The sequence below is a fragment of the Lacerta agilis genome, chromosome 13 (assembly GCF_009819535.1).
Source record: "Lacerta agilis isolate rLacAgi1 chromosome 13, rLacAgi1.pri, whole genome shotgun sequence".
Classification (NCBI taxonomy): domain Eukaryota; kingdom Metazoa; phylum Chordata; class Lepidosauria; order Squamata; family Lacertidae; genus Lacerta; species Lacerta agilis.
In genome coordinates, this window is record NC_046324.1 from 17,940,048 (window position 1) to 17,960,736 (window position 20,689).

At 43.2% G+C, this 20,689-nt stretch overlaps 1 protein-coding gene across 2 annotated transcripts in view; it reads left to right on the forward strand.

The window, feature by feature from the left end:
• NTRK3 (neurotrophic receptor tyrosine kinase 3) overlaps window positions 1-20,689 on the forward strand; it is a 387,266-nt gene that overhangs the window by 320,700 nt on the left and 45,877 nt on the right. For both annotated transcript variants that reach the window (XM_033167046.1, XM_033167047.1), the window contains exons 13-15: window positions 1,663-1,793; window positions 7,840-8,012; window positions 12,284-12,527. In XM_033167046.1, the coding sequence (XP_033022937.1) occupies window positions 1,663-1,793; window positions 7,840-8,012; window positions 12,284-12,527 (548 nt within the window). The remainder of the gene's footprint in view (window positions 1-1,662; window positions 1,794-7,839; window positions 8,013-12,283; window positions 12,528-20,689) is intronic.

A 20,689-nucleotide genomic window follows, 5' to 3' on the forward strand; every position in this document is an offset into this window, starting at 1 on the left:
TGCAATTCTCCTTGAAATTCGTGTGTGTGTGTGTGTGTGTGTGTGTGTGTGTTTGAAATGGAGTTGTGGTATCCCATAAAAAACTGCAGAACCTATGATGCATTACAACAGTGCATGGAAACATTGGAGACTTTTGCTAAATGTTCTGTTGGGGATCAGAACAGAAACACAGGATTCCCCCAGTAGGTTTCATTTATCCCTCATTCTGGCTACCACACAGTGCCTTAATATCACTAATATTGCTAATTTCAGTACATGCTTTTATTTATTTTTGTTGCCCATTAAACAATTAATGAAAAGGTCATTGTGAACTCTCTGAAGCACCATCAGCCATTTTGAGGACTGTTGGTTATGCAAACAGGCACCATCACTCTCCTCAAACAAGCAAAGATGTCTAGACTTGGTAGCTTTTATACCAGACCATAATCTTCTAATTAGCAGGCTTAATTGTTTGAGAGCCATTAAGATGTTCGGTTTCCAAACCTTTGGCTTTCTCATAAGGAAAGAGGTGCCTGTCTCTCTCCACCCCACCCCCCAATGAAGATGAGTTACTTTTGGATGAATTGATGTTAAAAAGCAACAACGTGTTGCTATTATAAGCATCAGTAGTAAGCTGACCTTTTCTCGTTCTGTCATTTTCTCTGTTCTCTCTCACATCTCAGGAGCCACCAAGACAGGCACAGTCCACTTGTAATATAAAACAGAGCACTGGGGATGAATAATCTCATGGGTGGTTTCTTGCGGGAGCCTGACCTATAATATCACAAGCAGACATGCTGACAAGCACAAGTCAGGTTGCAATATAATGGCAGAACTTGACTTGATGAGATGCAACTTTTTCTTGCTTGCCTGCCCTTCATAATTTAGCCACGAGTGCAGGGTTAAGGAACATTTGTTCAGTCTGAAGGCCACATTCTCTTCCAGGAAACCTTCCAGCGGTGGGCCGGGCCAAAGGAAAATGTGGGTGGAGCAATGGATGTTAGCTTTGAACAGTTGTCTAGTTTCTGCGTCGCACACACGCACACACACACACACACACACCACTCTCTCCTCCATCTAGCCAAGAAAGAGACATTCAAGGACACATGCTGAGTGACAGGTTCCACCCAGGCAAAATAACTCAAGGCAGGTGCAAAGCAAGGCCAGCAACAGGATGGAGCATGGGGAGAATCCCAAGGGCTAAAAGAAAAAGACTGTGGCCTGAGATTTCCCAATCCTGCCCTAGTCAGTGGGAATTTCACTTTCACTTGGTTTTGACCTTCCTAAGCAGTCCTCCACCCCCAGCTAGAAAAGATGGGAGGGTAGTTTTGAAAACAAAGAATGATCAGTCAATTGGAGACAAATTCAATAGTCCAGCCACCTTCAGTGAAGAGGGCTGCCTGTCTCTAAATTACAAAGCACTTAAAGTGGACGGGGCATCTTAACAATGTGGGATGTCCCTGCTATTGAGGGTAGTTAGTAAAGTTCTGCCTCCTTTGCAAAGCTGGAGAGTGAGAGATAAACAGCCAAGACTTGGCAAATACAATGAAACAAAAGGGTCATCTTCTCTCTCTTTTTGCAAATGAAAATTAATGAGAGCCTGCTGGGTGGTGAAAATGAAATTATTTGTTGCATTAACATTAATTCCTGGTTCCCCTCCCTCCCGCCCCTTGCTGCCTACAGATGTACAGTATATTAAGAGGAGAGACATCATTCTGAAGAGGGAGCTTGGCGAAGGTGCTTTCGGGAAGGTGTTCCTGGCTGAGTGCTACAACCTCAGCCCCACCAAGGACAAGATGCTCGTGGCTGTGAAGGTAAATCCCAAGGACACCCAGGCTCTGAACTGCTGAGAATGAAAATTCCACACATAAGTAGAGATTGTATTTGTAGCTGCTTGGAAGACAGTTGGAAGTATCAGGTGGTACAGAATTCTTCTGGCTAGTCTCCTATTAAGGATTCACTGCAGTGGTTCATCTTACTCCCATTTTGGCCTACAAAGGGAGTAATTTTCTGGCTGCCAATTCCTTTTGATGTCTGCTTTAAAGTGGAAGCAGTTATGCAAGATGCTTCCCAAATTCTTCAGATTTCTCCCCAGATCTCTGAATTATCTGGTCTTTTTTCTGAATGGGAGTTAACGAATTCAGAATCCTCGCTATTTTAGGATTTTGTTTTGGGGATTTTGTTTTACTTAAAAAACTGAATACTATAAAGGCATATTTTGTTGAAGCTTTGAGCCATTTCAGTTTATTTGTATCAATGTGAATTTATGCATTGGTAGAACAATGCAAAAAAACAACAATCAATATGGATGTGAGTGGACAGCCAGTTGTATTAAGGTTCTTCCTTGGGTGTTGTTTTAACAGTGCACCCCAGAAAAAAGCACATATATATATTGTGCAATGATGTGTATGATTGCATCAAGAAAAACATTTTGGGTATTTTATTCATGTGCACAAGCAGATTGGTAACACAGAGAGGGACAAAGTTGCAAAATGAATTGAAGATGCAACGATATTTTCTGATTCTAGAACCCATAGGGAGAGCACCTAACTGCTGGAGCACAGACAGCTCTGTGGGAGCAACTTGCTCTAATGAAGGTTGGGAGGTCACGGTTATCCAGTGAAATTGAATATTGGAAGACTCAGGATGGGGCAGGGGGAAGTGATTCTTCACACAATGCATAGTTAAACTATGGAACTTGCTCCCATAGGAGGCAGCGTGCATAACCAATGTGGGTGGCTTTAAAAGAGGATTGGACAATTTCATGGAAGGCTATCAATGCCTACTAGCCATGATGGCTATGCTCTGCCTCTAGGGACATGGGTGGTGCTGTGGTCTAAACCACTGAGCCTCTTGGGCTTGCTGATCAGAAGGTCAGCAGTTCAAATCCACCTGATGGAGTGAGTTCCCATTGCTCTGTCCTAGCTTCTGCCAACCTAGCAGTTTGAAAGCACACCAGTGCAAGTAGATAAATAGATACTGCTGCGGTGTGGAGGTAAACGGCGTGTCTGTGCGCTCTGGCTTCCGTCACAGTGTTCTGTTGCGCCATAAGCAATTTAGTCATGCTGGTCACATGACCTGGAAAGCTGTCTGTGGACAAACACCGGCTCCCTTGGCCTGAAGCGAGATGAGCGCTGCAACCCCATAGTCACATTTGACTGGACTTAACCATCCAGGGGTCATTTACCTTTAGATTTTTACCTGCTCTGCCTCTGCAGCTAGAGGCAGAAATGCTTTTAAATTCCATTTTCTGGAAACCACAGCAGGGAATAGTGTTCTTGTTTTTGGTCCTGCTTGCTGGCTTCCTACATGCATCTGGTTGGCCATTGTGAGTGCTGGATGCTGAACTAGATGGATCATTGGCCTAACAGCAGGCTGTTCTTATGTTCTTACAAAACAAAGCTGCACGGACAGCTCCAAGCAAACAAATGACAAAAGTTGGGAGCAGGTGGAGGCCTTTAAAGCCCCTGTCTCCAGACTGCTTTCTCCAAGATCCACCTGCCTTGTAGACAGTAGACAGTAGATAGTTCAGAGACTTAAAAGGCCAACCCTCTTACTTGTCACCATAGTTGATATTTAGTTGCCCAGCTGCTCACAAAACTGATGGTTCCAGGATCTAATCTTTACAGTTCCCGATCTCCTTGGAATATCATAACAAAGTCACATCCTAAGCTTATATTTAAAGCATTATTATATAGTTATAGCTTCATCCAAAGCATCATGGGAACTGTAGTTTGGTAAGAATCAAGAGTTGCTAAAAGACTCCTATTCCCCTCACAGGGCTCCAGTTCTAATAGTGATTGTTAAATTCTCTGGCGCCTCATGAATCACAAAGGGAAGTATGTTCTAAACTATAGGGGAAACCATGGAAAATGCACACTTCTAAAATATAATTTCATTTATGAGTCACTTCCCATAAAATATCTTGAAGCAATTTCACAGTAAAACTTCTGAGTCAATATTTGATAACTATTTATCAAATTTATGTAGATGCCAATCAATAAATGCTACATATATGGCTTACAAAGAAGACAGGATTGGAAAAACAATCTATAATAATTAAAATCAGCAATAAGCAATGGAAGACATCAACCCTCTGTGGCCAGCAAAAAAAAAAAAAAAATAGTAGCAGCAAACCTTCCTTGCAACAGACAGCATCTGGATTAAGCGACACTAGGCTACAGCACTAGTCCTAAATATGCAAACAATGCTAAGAACATAAGATGAACCTGCTGGATTAGGCTAATGGCCCACCCAGTCCAGCATATTGCTCCTACAATGCCTGATCAGATACTCATGGAAAACCCAGAAGCTAGACATTAATGCAACAGCACTCTATGCAGCCAGAGTTCCCAACAAGTGACACTCAGAGACTCAATGCCACTGACAGTGGAGGTAGGTCATAGCCTTCCTGGCTAGTAGCCATTGATAGTTTTATCCTCCATGAATTTATCTGATCCTCTTTTAAAGCCATCCAAGTTTGTGGCCACCACTGCTTTCTGTAGGAGTTAATTCCACAGTTTAATTACCGGTACGTGCTTCATGAAGGAAAGGGACATGGGTGGTGCTGTGGATCAGAAGGTCAGCGGTTCGAATCCCCATTGCTCGGTCCCTGCTCCTGCCCACCTAGCAGTTCGAAAGCATGTCAAGTGCAAGTAGATAAATAGGTACCACTCCGGCGGGAAGGTAAACGGCATTTCTGTGCACTGCTCTGGTTTCACCAGAAGCAGCTTAGTCATGCTGGCCACATGACCCGGAAAAACTGTCTGCAGACAAACATCGGCTCCCTCTGCCAGTAAAGCGAGATGAGCACCGCAACCGCAGAGTCATTTGCGACTGGACTTAACTGTCAGGTGTCCTTTACCTTTTACATGAAGGAAGACTTTATTTAAACTGTACTGATTTGTTCAGCTTCACTGGATATGCACCAACTCTAGTGTTGTGCACAGGGGAGAGAAAAAATGTTTCTTTATCCATTTTCCCCATGCCATTCATAGTTTCACAAACTCCTATCATGTCACATCATACTTGCCTTTCCTCTGAGCTAAAAAGTCCCAAACTCTGCAACCTTTTCTCGTAATGGAGTCAATCCTTTTGGTTGCCCTTTTCTGAACCTTTTCCAACTCTACAATATCCTTTTTGAGGTGAGGTGAAAACAACCCATATATGTTTGCAATGAGTGAAGCAATACCAGGTGATATTTTTTTCAGTGGTCAGAAAAATGAACACAAAGCAGACAACATGGTAGACAACATGGGGGGGTATGTGTGTTTGGGTATGTGTGTGTCACAGGGTTGTGAAGAAAATACAAGAGGCACCTCTAAGTTTCTTAAGGCATGATAACAACATCATGAAGATATTAAATGGCTGAAAGTAATCAAGGGCCCAAGATGAGAATGGATGTTTTGCCATCTGTGCACTGCACTATCATCTATCTGAATCATCCATCTAAATGTCTCTAGTCAGGTTATCCCCTAAGGGAGGAAAATTAAAATGAAGTCATGTGATTTTTGAATAGATGTGGGTTAGAATGATAAGACAGGGATTCTGGGGTTTGGGTTGTGTGGTTTTGGTTGTGGTGGTGTTGTTTTTATAAAGTCTGCTCTATTTTAAAAGAGAAAAGTTTCTCTATCAAATGCCGTTCCTCAGTATGACACTTCACACCTTGGCAAAGGAGACCAACTTGACATGGTTTTCTTTCAGAGTCTAACTCAATAGAGTAAGACTTCTGAAGAGACGTCAAGTAAGATGGATTCAATCTGCAATAGCTCTTGCTATGTCTTTAAATGCCTTCCAAGATTCCATTCAGACTGTTTTCACACATCATGCTTTTATGAGGTGGTGAGCAAAGGAAAGTGGCCTGTTCCTCTCACTCTTTGTCAGCATAGAATAATAACGAAGATAAAGAAAATGTCACTCTTATTATTTTATTCATTTTAATGACTGCCTCACTTTTCAGTCCAAAGGGGGTCTTTCAGGCAGGTCCTTACGCAGTGTGGCAAAATGCAATCAAATTATTTCAATTCAGGGGCTACACCTGCTGTCCAGGCTCATATCGGCCCCATTTCTTCTTTCAATGCCCAGGTCAGCAGGAGGCAAGATTGAAAATAATCATAGGAGCAATGGAAGCTCCTAAGTTTAAATCTTTGGTCTTCCTGGCTCTTTATTGTCTACACTGACTGGCAACAGCTCTCCAGGCTTCGTGAAAGGATGAAACTTTGAACCTTCTTCATGTAAAGCTGTCACTCTTTCTCTGTCACTGAGAAGGTGTGATCTCAGGCACTCGTCACCTATCGATTAATGTCAGATGCTCAGTATCATTGCTTGCCAGCTATTCAATGGTAAAAGACTAAATATAATTACATGACCGCAATCACATACTGTTGGATATGAGTTATGATGCCATATTAAAGTCAGTATCATCCAGTGTCAAATACAGGTATGAAATACCTGCTGAATATTTGATACTATGGATCTAATATGGATCTAGCCTGATCTAGCAGATCAGGCTAGATCCATATTAGTTTGACATGTGCTCAATTATAAGCTGGTTACATTCTGGCTTTTTTCAGATTTTTTTTTAAAGAACACAAAAATATGTTTAAATTGTCTGTACCTCCTTCCTAAGGTACGCTTTTTATAGCACTCTCTGTGAGTATTCTCCTAAAACAAACTATTTTGTATGAATCTAATGCATTTCCCTTGGAAATGTGTATTGTGTATGCTTTGTGGTGTATTTTCCGCCTAAAACATGTATTTTTATATGCTTCTTCATGTAGTTCTCCTAAAATATGCATTTTCTTTGAAAATGCGTCATAGAATTCAGAGTGGTGCATAAACTGATTAATAGATGCATTCCAATTTTTATATAAGTGCGGGACCAAGGAATTAGGGCAACCTATTTTAAAAACGTTGAATGAATCAATTTCTCCCTATCCCCCTACATTGAAATCCTCAATGAAGAATTCCTGAGAGCATATTCATCTGTAGTTGAAAGCTGTGTCTTCATGAAGAAACATAATCATTCACGACTCGACCTAATGGTCAGGGGTCTCTTTACCTTTACCTAATTCTTAAATAAACCCAAAGCCACTCCAGTATTAATTCTACGCGTGCGATTGGCAAAAATACCTAATCATGGCAAACCATGAATGTGGTTGAGGAGCCATTTTCAAGAAGAATACAAATTTGAGTCTCAGTCTCTCAATAAATTATTTAAACCAAAGGGAATGATAACAGGATTTTGAAGAAAAAAATTGCAGTAGAGATGACACACACACAAGCACACACACACATCAATTTACAGAATAAAAGACAGCAAATTCAGCTCTTCCAAAGTAAATGGGTGGACTAGTTCAGGGGAGTTGTAATAAGGAGCTGTCGTGTTTTCTGCCCTTCATTGAGAATTGGTTTCAAATTCTGGGTTCATGGTTTTCCAATTCTGAATGAGCTAGAAATAAGTGGAAACTATTACCTTTGAAGGCCATTTCCTGCTCTCTCACAGATGGGTTTGTGGAAATTCCACTGCAATGAGGTTTGAGCTTGGGTCAAACACACACACACACACACACACACACACACACACAATTCCCACCCCCATAACTGGTGATCTTCTGACATTGTTTCTGAATGGATCACAGGGCCCACGCTTCCCACTATATCAGGAGTGGGGAACCATTTCAAACTTCTGGGCAACTTTGTGGGGGAGGGTCACATGCTAGTTATCTGCACACCATAGGAAGTTTCCATTTGATAGGTGGTAATCTGTATTTACTCAATTTCAACAGGCTTAAAGCGTAGGAGGAAAGTGGTCTTTGTTAGCTTCCTCATTTTGTCTTTGTATCCTCCTCTTTCCCTCAGGCCCTGAAGGACCCAACCTTGGCTGCCCGAAAGGATTTCCAAAGAGAGGCAGAACTTCTCACCAACCTTCAGCATGACCACATTGTAAAGTTCTATGGTGTCTGTGGTGATGGAGACCCTCTCATAATGGTATTTGAGTACATGAAACACGGAGACCTGAATAAGTTTCTGAGGTAAATCCTGAACAAGCTTGGTTTACAATGATTTAGAGTTCTTAAGGAGAGACCTCAAGGAACCATAAAGCCTTCTGAAGTGGGAATTGTGCCCCACCAAGATGCTAATAATGACTTTTAAAGCCTTGGGCAACTTGGGGCCTAGATATCCGAAGGGGTATCTCTCCCTGTACCAAACTGTCATTGAGCTAACATCAGCAGTTGATGTCCTCCTGGCAATCTAAGGACAATCAGCTATGCATTGACCAGAGAAAGGGACTATATTGTGGTGACACTCCGACTGTGGAATGCCCTCCTACTTGAAATATGATTGACACAATGTCAAGTTCCCAGCAATAATTGAAAGCCCATCTTTTCCCCCATAGACCATTATGAGGAGGACAGTTGCCTTGGCCAGATTCTGATTCCCATTGCTGCAACTGACTTTGCTATTGTTTCATCCACTCCATTTATATTTTGTTTTGATGTGAACTATTGCGTCCTGGAGTACTGATAGCTCACCACAGGGAACACCTATACACAGAACCAAAGGTTCCTGGTCCTATCCGTGGCAGCTCCTAACAGGCACAGAGTCCGATCTATACCTTCTGACTCTTATTGCCCCTTCCTTCTTAGCTCTCCACCCATTTGCTGATTACTCCACAGCTTTGTGTAGGCCATTCCAAGACATGCAGAACTTTAGGATGCACTGGACGCACATTACCTTTTACTTCCTCAGTGGCTCTTTTGGCAAGCGTGGTTATCCACTGCTGGGCTGAACCAGCACCACCACCCGCAGCAGCAGGATCACTTAGGCTTTTCCTATTCACTGAAAATTTCAGCCAGTCTTTCTTATAAGTATTTCATTTATCCTTGGATTCTGGCCAACACCGAGCAATCAAAGCTACTAGTCATGATAGCTATGCTCTCACTGCACTGTCGGAGACAATGTCTATTAAGGATCACAAGTTGTGAGAGTGCTACACTCAGGCTTTGCTTGTGGGCTTCCCATGGGCATCTGACGGGCCACAGGATGCAGGACAAGATGGGCCATTTTGATTTGAACCAGCTGGGCTTTCTGTTATTATGTACAATGCAAGGATCTGTGGGGGTATAAGATTTCCAGTATTCATGGAGTGGAGCATGCCTTTAAGTAAAGATCAGTTGTTAGTTCCTCGTATTTAGAAAATCAGACGCTAGGTGTGTGTTTGTGTTTTGTCCCCCCCCCCCCGTTGTGTTTATTCAGTGGGAGCATAAATGTGTTAACAATGCTGACAATGACCCATAAGCATCAGAGTTGAGTCCTTGCGACATTTGCCAAGGCAAAGTGCTCCAGCTGTGGAATCTGACTCGTGACTGGGACAAATAAATCCCTTTCCCCGGCTGCCATTTATTTTAGCTGGCATCTAAAAGGACAAGACATTTTGGGAAGCATCCAAAGAGATGTTTATTAGCAACACAGGCATTTTGAGGGACCCCACTCCCTTTCCGAAAGAAAACCAGAACCTTCAGGCTGTGGTAGCATTAGAGGTGATTTGAAGCATCAGAGCTCTTGATGTTTTTCCTCCCCAGCCCTATAGGCCTGCCTTGGATTGGGGAGACTTTGAGAGATTAAATGCATTTTCCAAGTCACTCTGACAAGCTAGCAAAAATCCAAAAGCTTTGTTCCACTAGATTTAACAAAGGAATATTGGCAATTCCCCCCATGTTGCCAAGGTCAAAGAGACAGAGGCCTCTGAATCCACCTTGTGTTTTTCTAGTTCTCCTCAATGCCTTTCTCTCCGTGTAATTAAAACACCATGATTCCCTCGGCAAATCCCATCCTCTACTTGTTGACAGCAAACAGACACACATTTGAAGGCACAGGCTCACTGCATGCATTAGCATCTAAATGAGGCACCATGTTCATGAAAGCCTCCATGTGCCTGTAATGGCTATTGTCTCCAATGGCTGCAGCTTAATACCAGTTGCTGGAAACCGCAGGAGGAGAGAGTGCTCTTGAGGTCAAATCCTGCTTGTGGGTTTCCCACAGGTTTTGGTTGGTCACTGTGAGAACAGGATGCTAGGCTACAGGGGCCATTGGCCTGATTCAGCAAACTTTTCTTATTTTCTTAACTAAGGAGCTTCTTTCCAGACATCCTCTCGATCCTTGCTTCCAGAAATCAAAAAATAGAAAAGAGGTGACAGTACTCCGTACCAGTTGTTACCATCACAAAAGCCATAAAACATGCACACATACTTAGAGAGAAAGGTTTAGTGACACAGTATAGTGCAGAATATCCACTTAAAATTAACACAATTGCTACAACCTGAAAAGTACTAAAGCATCATCCTGTTTCTGGCTTTACTGGAGCCAGCAAAACCATGTACGGATGAAAAAGTATTGCAGTACATTTAGAGAATTCTTGGACATTGGCCAGGCTGTGGACGGCAATCATTATGCACCTATTGTTTGAACTTCTGATACTGGAGGTGATCTCATAAAGTTATTACACACACACACACACACACACACACACACACACACACCAGTAGTGGGAAGAAAGGTTTTTTTTTGGGGGGGGGTATTGAAGTTTTCACAGTACAATAGAATAAACAATTCTGCAGGAAATAAAAAAGAAAGAAGCCAAAGAAAGAAGGAACAGGGAAAAGGAAAAGTGTTTTGCAAACTTGGGTATCTAGCTGTTCCTTGACTACAACTCCCATCATCCCTAGATAGCAGGACCAGCAGTCAGGGACGATGGGAATTGTAGTCCAAAAACAGCTGGAGACCCAAGTTTGGAAAACACTGGTTTAGTTGGTGTGTTTAGCAATCAACCCCTCTTCCCATACAACTCTGGGAACTGTAGTTCTGTGAGGGGAATAAGGGTCTCCTATCAACTCCTAGCATCCTTTACAAACTACAGCTCATAGAGTTATTTAGGGGGAGTCATGAGAGCTTAAAGTGGTATCATAGTGCTATAAATGTATGGTGTTAATGTGGTACAGGTCAGCTCACACCATAATCCACAAGGATCAAATTCCTCAAGCATCCCTGTGTCAGCCCTAGACCTGTCCTCAGCACTCGGCTTTTCCACTATAGGCGACTCCTAACAATGCAAGCCACTTGACCTGTCACATCCCCATTTGTGGAGCCCTGTCATCTCTCTCTCTCTCTCTCAACAATGCGTTTTGGAAAGCATCTGAAGGAGAGCCGTGAAAAGCTTCAACAGCTGAACCAGAAATATTTTGGCAGAAATCTGTTGCCGCCATGTCATATCTGTCTTCCTTCCCCCCCCTCCTCTCCGCATATGCCTCAAGCTTATCAGAGAGAGAAATTCCAGGATGCAAGCAAGTCAGAACTTGTTGCTCTCAGAGTTTAGCTCCATGTCAAGATGGAGGGATCCATCTGCACAGGCATTTTTCAATTTGTTCACTCTCTGCAGTGCTGCTGCTGCTGCTGTTGTTGAAGAGGGTGAAACGCCAGGATTAATTTCAAACGAAGCCAGAAGAGAGAACCACAGAGGAAATGTTGCTGTTGTATCTAATAAAAGAGACAGGAATCCACAGCAACATTTTCCTTCCTTCGCCACATATTAGGCATTTTCACCGTTCTGCTTCCATGCTGGCTATGAACTGGGGTGGATGGTGAAAACTGACCGAGGGCTCATGCATACTATCGTTTAACATGGATAGTAAGTTTCCTGAACCTCTATTAATTCTCTGTTCTCCATATCACAATATGTTTAGCCTGGAGGAGAGAAGACCGAGAGGTGATACGAGGGGATATATACAGGTGAAACTCGAAAAATTAGAATATTGTGGAAAAGTCCATTTAGGTAAGCAATTGTTTTCATTAGCTACTGGAGTTTAATATATGAGATAGACTCATGACATGCAAAGCGAGATATGTCAAGCCTTTGCTTGTTACAATTGTGATGATTATGGCGTACAGCTGATGAAAACCCCAAAGTTGAAATTGTTAAGTTGAGGTTCTCACCAGCTGTATGCCATAATCATCACAATTATAACAAATAAAGGCTTGACATATCTCACTTTGCATGTCATGAGTCTATCTCATATATTAGTTTCACCTTTTAAGTTGAATTACTGAAAGAAATGAACCTTTCCACGATATTCTAATTTTTCGAGTTTCACCTGTAGCCTTCTTCAAATATCTGAAGGGCTGTACATGGAAGATGGAGCAAGCTTTCTTTTTCTGCTGCTCCGGCAGGTAGAACCCAAACCGATGGATTCAACTTGCAAAAAAGGGGAGACTCCACCTAAACATTACCCTCTCTCGCCTTCCACAGGGCACACGGCCCGGATGCGATGATCCTCGTGGATGGGCAGCCTCGGCATGCGAAAGGGGAGCTGGGCCTTTCTCAAATGCTTCACATTGCCAGCCAGATCGCTTCAGGGATGGTTTACCTTGCCTCCCAGCACTTTGTACACAGAGACCTGGCCACGAGGAACTGCTTGGTTGGAGCTAACCTGCTGGTGAAGATTGGAGACTTTGGGATGTCCAGAGATGTCTACAGCACCGATTACTACAGGGTAAGGTGGCTGCGGTAATGGAGCCCGGAGGGGCTGGTACAAAAGCTGGGAAATGACATTGCAGAAGGTTTCCACATCTACCCCATCTTTCCTCACCCAAGCTTGGTACAATATGGAGGGCAGCTCTATTGCTAGTTATTAGTGATGGCAGCTGAAAAAAATTTCCATTCTCAGAAGCAGCGTGCCTCAGAATTCCATAGGCTTGAGTCTAATGACAGGGGAGGACATTACTACTACTACTACTACTACTACTACTACTACTACCTACCCTTTACCAGCAAGTGCTATGGCCAGGTTACAACAAATTAAAATTAGAAACAGTTAAAGAAGATCACAATCAGAGGAATAGGATGTGCCCTGCAAACAGACACCTCAAGTGTATGGTGAAAGAGTTAGATGCACCTCTGTGGGGTTGCCACAGAGAATAAGGAAAGTGGCACAGAAATGCACTGGCATGTGTGGGGGCAACAGTTGCTTTGATGCAACACTGTGGCACCTCCCTTGCAAACAGATCAGAATGAATACTCATTAAACAACTGGATGTTTCACCACCCTCAAACTTTGGGCAAACAGATAAGGGTGATTGCTCAGTAAGCAGGATGTCTGTAAGCAACCCCAGTCTTTCAGCTGAGCCTTAAGACATAACAAACTCCAACTGGCAGATTGAAGTAAAGAGATCCAGGTAAGGTATGACCCTTTGATTCCACTATATGTATAGAATGGGCCTCAGCGGTCCATTATGACATAAGCAGTGGGCAGAGAGGGGTGACTCAAGGATCCTGGAAACCAATGTTCCCATGTTGTAGGCCGAGGCACACTCAGTTGCCGGGGGGCGGGGGGTATTGTGGCTAAGTAAATTAGTAATTTTGGAAAGAGCAGAACCAACAGAGTACAGCTATATTCTGAAGAAAGGCAGAATTGTGGATTGATCGATCATTTTCATTAAAAAATGGAAAATACTGCAGTCGGTGAGATGTTAATGATTACAACGTTCCATTCAGCAATCCAAGTGGAATTTGTAGATCAGTGTTTGGAATCCTGTGTCTCCCCCCAGATGTTGTTGGACTCCCAGTTGCCATCAGGCCCAGCCAGCGTGGCCAATGGTCAGGGTGGTAGGAGTCGTATTCCGTTTACATTTGGAAAGACACAGGTTTCCTACCTGTGTTCTAGATGATCTCATGCTCATGATTGCTTTTTCAAGTGAAACAACTCCTGCATTTTCATTTTCATGCACTAAATAATCCGCACCTATGCTTAGGCCACTCACTTAACTGTGAACCACAAAGCACTTTCTAGGTAGATTGTTTATTACTACATTTCTATCTCATATTTCTTCCAAGGAGCTCAAGGTGGCACTCACACACTCGTCCCCTTCTCTTCCCCCATTTTATCCTCACAACAACCCTGTGAGGTACGTTAGGCTGAGAGGCTCTGACTGGTCCAAGGTCACTCAATAAGCTTCATGGCTGAGTAGGGATTTGAACCCTGGTTTCCCAGCTCCCGGTCCAGCACTCTAATGTGGAGGCAAATAACCAGCCACCTTCCAGATGTTGTTAGACTCCAGCTCCCATCAGCCCCAGCCAGCATGGCCGATGGTCAGGGATGATAAGAGTGATGATCATAGAATCAAAGAATTGTAGAATTCAAAGGGACCAAGGCCATCAAGCAGCTATCCCATACAGGGTTCGAACCTGCAACCTTGGCATTATCAGCACCACACTCTGACCAGCTGCTACCACATTTTGAGAGCTACATGTTTCCATCTCTACTCCAGCCATTACACCATACTGTTTGCAGTTCAGAAGTCTAGCAAGGGACTGGGCTTAATTTCTCATTTTTTAAAAAAAAAAATGGGAAAGTGCTTTTGAATGTACATGAAGGTCTATTCTTGACCTACAAGAATCATCCCTTGTCCAAAAATCATAGTGCTAGAAACAGCAGTCGTTCCCTAGAAAATACATAGAATTGTAATCTTTTTTCCCCTTTCTAGCCATTTCTTATGCATTTACAATGCCCTCATTAATCCACATGTTGCCCTTCTGACATGTTTATCCTTTATTCCTCCGCATGAGTCCGACATCCCTCCCTCTTTTCTCTTTCTCTTTCTCTCCCTTCCCTAGAAACAGGCATCGCTACAGCAGAACAAGTCGTACATTCCATTCTCTTTCTTTTCTCTGTGTCTTTCATTAACGAAAAGACATTGATAAATTAAAGAGAATCCAGTGGAGGGCAACAAAGATGATTAAAGGATTGGAGGCCATGACCTGTAGAGGGAGATTAAGGAAACGTAATACGCGGGGCTTACAGAAAAGGCAACTGGAAGAGAGACTGATAACTGTGCATAAAATATGGGAGAGGAAATAATAGGCAATTTAGGACCAACCTCGGTACACTTCATTCAGCACCAAACACAATTCAGACAAGGGAATAATTTGTTGGAGGTAGATGGTTGGACACCATCTTTCGGGAAGGTTCAGAAGGATGCGAGATAAGCTCCCGCAGCTTGGGAACGGGGGCAAGAGGAGGAAGGTCTCTTATGGCAAACATGTTATCTGACAGGCACGGTCTGCAATATTTGACCCCTGTCTGCAAATCTCTTCAAATGTATGCTGAGTGGTGCCGGGGAAAGGAAAAAAAGACAATTCCGGCCACGAAGAGCAAGTCCGACGATCGGGTAATCACGAACAGGAAGTGGTTACTATGTGCAGAATGAAAACCTGAGAACCAGGAACAGGATGGTCCAGTGCACTGGCCCTAAGTATTTGGACTTATTTGATTTCCAGTTATTTCTAACCCTTTTTATTTTGCGGGGTGTGGGGAGAGGATGCTCACCCACACGTAAAGCACGTTATCTGTAATCTAACCTGGATGCTGCCACAGCATGCACAAATGTGGGCAAGGAAGATCAGTGTGTGTTGCACCCAAATTGGTCATTAAGAAGTATGTGAGACCACCATCCATCCACATCACTTTCTGGTATCTCCCCAGCAACATCTGGGAAATCTTTATCTAAGGAACCCACAGCAAGGTACATAGAGTTCATAGAATCATAGAGTTGGAAAGGACCCCAGGGGTCCCCATCTAGTCCACCCCCTGCAGTGTAAGAATCTCAGCTGAAACATCCATGACAGATGGCCATACAACCTCTGCTTAAAGACCTTCAAGGAAGGAGAGTCCACAACCTCCTGAAGGAGACTGTTCCACTGTCGAACAGCTCTTCCTGTCAGAAAGTTTTTCCTGATGTTTTGTCAGCATCTCCTTTCTTGTTGCCTTGTTTTAGGCATGCTAAGGGATTGCTGCTTAAGGTCATCCAAAGAGCAACATGGCTAAGTGAGGCTCTGAACTTAGTTCTCTTTGGTCCCACTGCAGCACTGTATTATTATTATTATTATTATTATTATTATTATTATTATTATTATTATTACTACAAAAAAGTAGCTTGCAGCGACTTACAAAAAAAAAAACAGTACATGCAGTGAAACCAACATAAAACTAAAACAGAATAAAAGCTAAAAATACATTCATATTGATAAGAAGGCAGGCCTAAAGCATCCCACCCACTGAAAAAAAGCCACAGATAATGAAAGGTCAAAGGCCTGGCAGAATGGAAATGAGAAAGAAAATGTTGCATGCTACCTTAATCTCTGAGCAGTGCAAGATTCCAGGGGTTCCAGGCACTTACCCAAGGTTAGGTTTTCTTGGAATGAGGGACAGCGGAGACTGTGGTGTTTTATGGTATATGGTTTATTGATGATCATATTATTATTAATAATAATGATAATAATAATAATACCCTGTCCATCTGATTGGGTTTCCCCAGCCTCTCTGAATGGCTCCCAACAGAACATTAGTAATAATAATAATAAAGCTATAAAATATGAAACATTAAAAACTTCCCTAAACAGGGCTGCCTTCAGATATCTTCTAAAAGTCAGATAGCTGTTTACCTGTATTTCCTTGACATCTGATGGGAGGGCGTTCCACAGGGTGGGCGCCACTACTGAGAAGGCCCTCTGCCTGTTTCCCTGTAGCTTCACTTCTCGCAGTGAGGGAACTGCCAGAAGGTCCTTGGAGCTGAATTACTGACACATATATGCAACTTGAGCCTACAATGGAAGGGCTCACAGCATTAACATGGCAAGAAGGTCTGGCTTCTCCCATGACCACAGCCTTGGATCCCAGCAGAGATCAGGCATGGCTCTGTCTCTCAGGTGTCCAGCTGGCTTTCATCTTCAGGCTGACACGCACAGCTCTGGCTTTGTCGTTCTAACTAGCAGATGGCTAAGGGAGGGAGTACCTGGGAGGGAGACCCACCCATTTATCCTCTGGCACACAACCACTTTCTTTGACACCCTTACAACCCATACTTAGGGGGCCATTACCAAGAAACTTGTCTGGCTATTACAGCAATTGGATCCTGGTTGGATTCAGGAATTAGAAGGGACTCAGACATACAGCCTTCCCCCCCAAAAAAAACAACAACAACAACACACACACCACAACAATAGGTAATGGATGATGATGCCAGGTGTGCCTCCCTGGAGATAGCATTCCATAAGTGGGGAGCCACCACTGAGAAGCCTTGTTATTGTGTTGTTGTTCTTCACACCTCCCTCAGAGCCCCAATCATTCCTGACCATTGGCCATGCTGGCTGGGACTGATGGGAGTCATAAACATTTGTAGGGCACAAGAACTGGGAAGGCTGCTCTCTATGATGTCATGCTGGTGTGAGAGTGTGCCTGATGAGCTTGACCTTTTTGCACTCTCTTTGGCTGTGACCTTAGATCAGGCACACTCAGTTTACAGCCCATGAAATCCAGTCCACCAGCCATGTATCAGTGCATTGATGAGCCTCTGCTTCCGTAGGACTGTATGGGGTTGTCATTCACATGACTTGCTTTAATGGCTGGATGGCCGTCTCAGGCTCGGGTCACAATTGATTTTTTTTTTACATATTTAAAATAAGCAAATGTTCCTTAATTTCCCTTTGATCAAGTTTTCCCAGGATAGTGTACTAAACTACTTCATAACAACACATCAATACGATTTAGAAACTCAGCAAAAAGATAGAACGTAGCAAAATGCAAGGAAGACAAAAGCAAATAAAAACATGAAAAACTAAAATGCAAAATAGAGCAAACTAAATCCCCCCACAATCCAAAAAATGCTAAAATGCCTTGGCAAATGGGAAGGTCATCACCGGGTGACAAAAATGCTTGTAATGTTGGTATCAGACACATCTCCTTGGGGAGGGCATTCCATAATCATTGCAGAAAAGCTCCTTATCTAGGATTGAATTAAGCAACATACCCTTCGGTGATAAGTGGAAGGCTCTCTCAGCAATTGAGAATAACCTTTTAATGGATTCAGTTTCCCAGTTCACGGGGCAGGAACCCAAAGCAAACTTGAGTTCCAGTTGATTTCACTGAAATGTTCCTGTGAGCGTCCATGCTGAGTTCCCCCTGGAGAATGCAGCAATTTATCATTTTCTCGGGTATAAACTGTGGAGAATTCCATCTGAAGGCTGACATTGACATGACAGGTCTAAAGCTCACTGCAGGCTGCCAAGTTAGTTAAAACCCACCAGACCTCTCTGCATGGCTCTGGTTAGGTGTGTTTGTCTGTATGTATGTGCCTGTAATTGCACACATTTTGCATTTTTACTAAGCACAAGTGATGGGATGCATGAATACATTCCAGGCTCAGGCTTGAAGCCTGGCTCTTGGTTTTCATTGCTTGGGTGTCGGTGTTGTTGTTGTTTTTTTATATAAAAAAAATCTTTTAAAACAAAGGGAGAGAAGCACCATCTGGCTCTTGCCTAAGTGGGATGCAAAACGCTTTGCAAAGGTGAACTGCTTAATTTCCCGCAACACGTCTGTGTACAACAAACAGACATTTATGTAACAAAAGCAGCAGCAACATCAGCCTTCTTCTCCCCATAAGTCTCTCTATGTATTGCCTGAAGACAGATGCTTCCTTTTCCTATTCAGATCACCTTGGAATGAGTTCAGCTGTTTATCCAGCTTTGACAAGGCAAGAGGGTTTTGTTTTATGGTTTAGAAAATCATTTGAAAAAAATAAAGAAATACAACCACACACAGATTGGAGATAACATTTCGAGCAGTGGAAAACGTCAAAAGGAAGCCATCATCCTGGCAACCGCCACATTTCTAAGTCACAGGCAGGGGTGGATTGGATTGTTGATATGCCTTCCTTAGAGGCAGAGGTGCATGAAACCAGCCCCTTTATTTCCACACAGATGTGCACCTTCTCTCCCTTTAGGAGTGCGTGATTAAGACATTTATCTGCAGTTTTGCAGTGCAGTTCTTAATCACTGTGTGTTCACTACAGGGTGCATTGCATTGCATTGCATTCAGTGAGCTTGAATGCACATTCAGCTTGCACACACACCCCATTGGCAATAACCAGAAACCTTCCTGTCTGCTCAGGATACTTAACTGCTATAGAGAATTTGCAGCTTTTGCCATCAGAAGCTAAAAAGCTCAGGAGTTTGTGGCATTCCTTAATGAGGGTTTTTCTTCCCAAACCATGAGATTGCTGCTAAATCCAAGGCAGCTGATAACATCTGCCCCCAATCCAGATCCAGTTCACGGATGGCATTCTCCTCTTCATACGAGCTGCCCTATTCATTTTGCTGCTAAATATCTCTGGGTCTATCTAGATTTGTTCCCTCTGCTGAAATGCATGGAATCTTGTGCACATATAAGAACATTTTTCATAAAGAGTATACAAAGATTATGCTCTTATAGAATCATAGATTTGGAAGAGACCACAAGGGCCATCCAATCCAACCCCCTGCCAAGCAGGAAACACCATCAAAGCATTCCTGACAGATGGCTGTCAAGCCTCTGCTTAAAGACCTCCAAAGAAGGAGACTCCACCACACTCCTTGGTAGCAAATTCCACTGCCAAACAGCTCTCACTGTCAGGAAGTTCTTCCTAATGTTTAGGTGGAATCTTCTTTCTTGTAGTTTGAATCCATTGCCCCGTGTCCGCTTCTCTGGAGCAGCAGAAAACAACCTTTCACCCTCTTCTATATGACATCCTTTTATATATTTGAACATGGCTATCATATCACCCCTTAACCTTCTCTTCTCTTATTATTAAGAGCTTGCAAATAGGCATTTTCCCTATTTGCATCTGATGAATGTTGGAAGGTATGGCCAATACCCCATAAGTTTAAGCAGTTCAGATGTGACTCCCATATGGAATGAGATGGAGTGACTCCCAAAGGCTGCAGCTTTGGGGACATTTTGGTTTAGCAAACAGGCGAGTAAGCAGTGACATGAAAAGGGGACTGAACAAATTCATGGAGGAGAAGGCTGCCGATGGCTACCAGCCATGATGGCTACGTTCTGCCACCACTTTTGGAGGCAGCAATGCTTCTGAATACCAGTTGCTGGAAGCCACATGGGAAGAGAGTGAGGGTGTCACACAGGCATCTGGTTGGCCACTGTGAGATCAGGATGCGGGACTAGATGGGTCATTGGCCTGATCCAATCTCTTCTTATGAGATACCAGGCCTCTTTCTTCTTGGGCTGCGACTCAGTCCAAAAATGCAGGCATGCCCTCTTCTTTTGGTATGTGAAAATAGCTGCTAGAAATTCCGCTGCAGTATATTTAGCACATGGTTACTAGGCCACTCTTGGAAATCTAGCTGCAGCGTAACTGGATAAATCGATTCCTCACCTGCCCTTCAGGAGTTCTATCATTCCCTCCTATTTGATTGATGCTAATTAAATGAGCTTCTGGCCCTTTTCCCCTTGATTAAAACTGAAGAAATAATGACCTGTGAAATGCTGGCCATTTCCAGTTAAATAGAGTTGGTCGAAGAGCTGCTTGTGATCCCAACCCTGTCATTAGGGCACCTGTCAGTAGCCTAGTAGGTGTTTGGGATGAGAGGGGGTGCAAATTAGATGCCTCAGTATCTAACAAGCCATTTATTATTTGCCTCCCAGCAGAATCATTTTGCTCTTTCTTTCCCAAGTGATATGATGTTTAAGGCAGCCATTCGGGGTCAAACAATGAAAGCATTTCTGATGGAAGCTGGAAGCCGCCTTATAATGAGATAGACTGTTGGTTCATCTAGCTCAGTATTGTCTACACTGACTGGCAGAAGTTCTCCAGGGTTTCAGGCAGG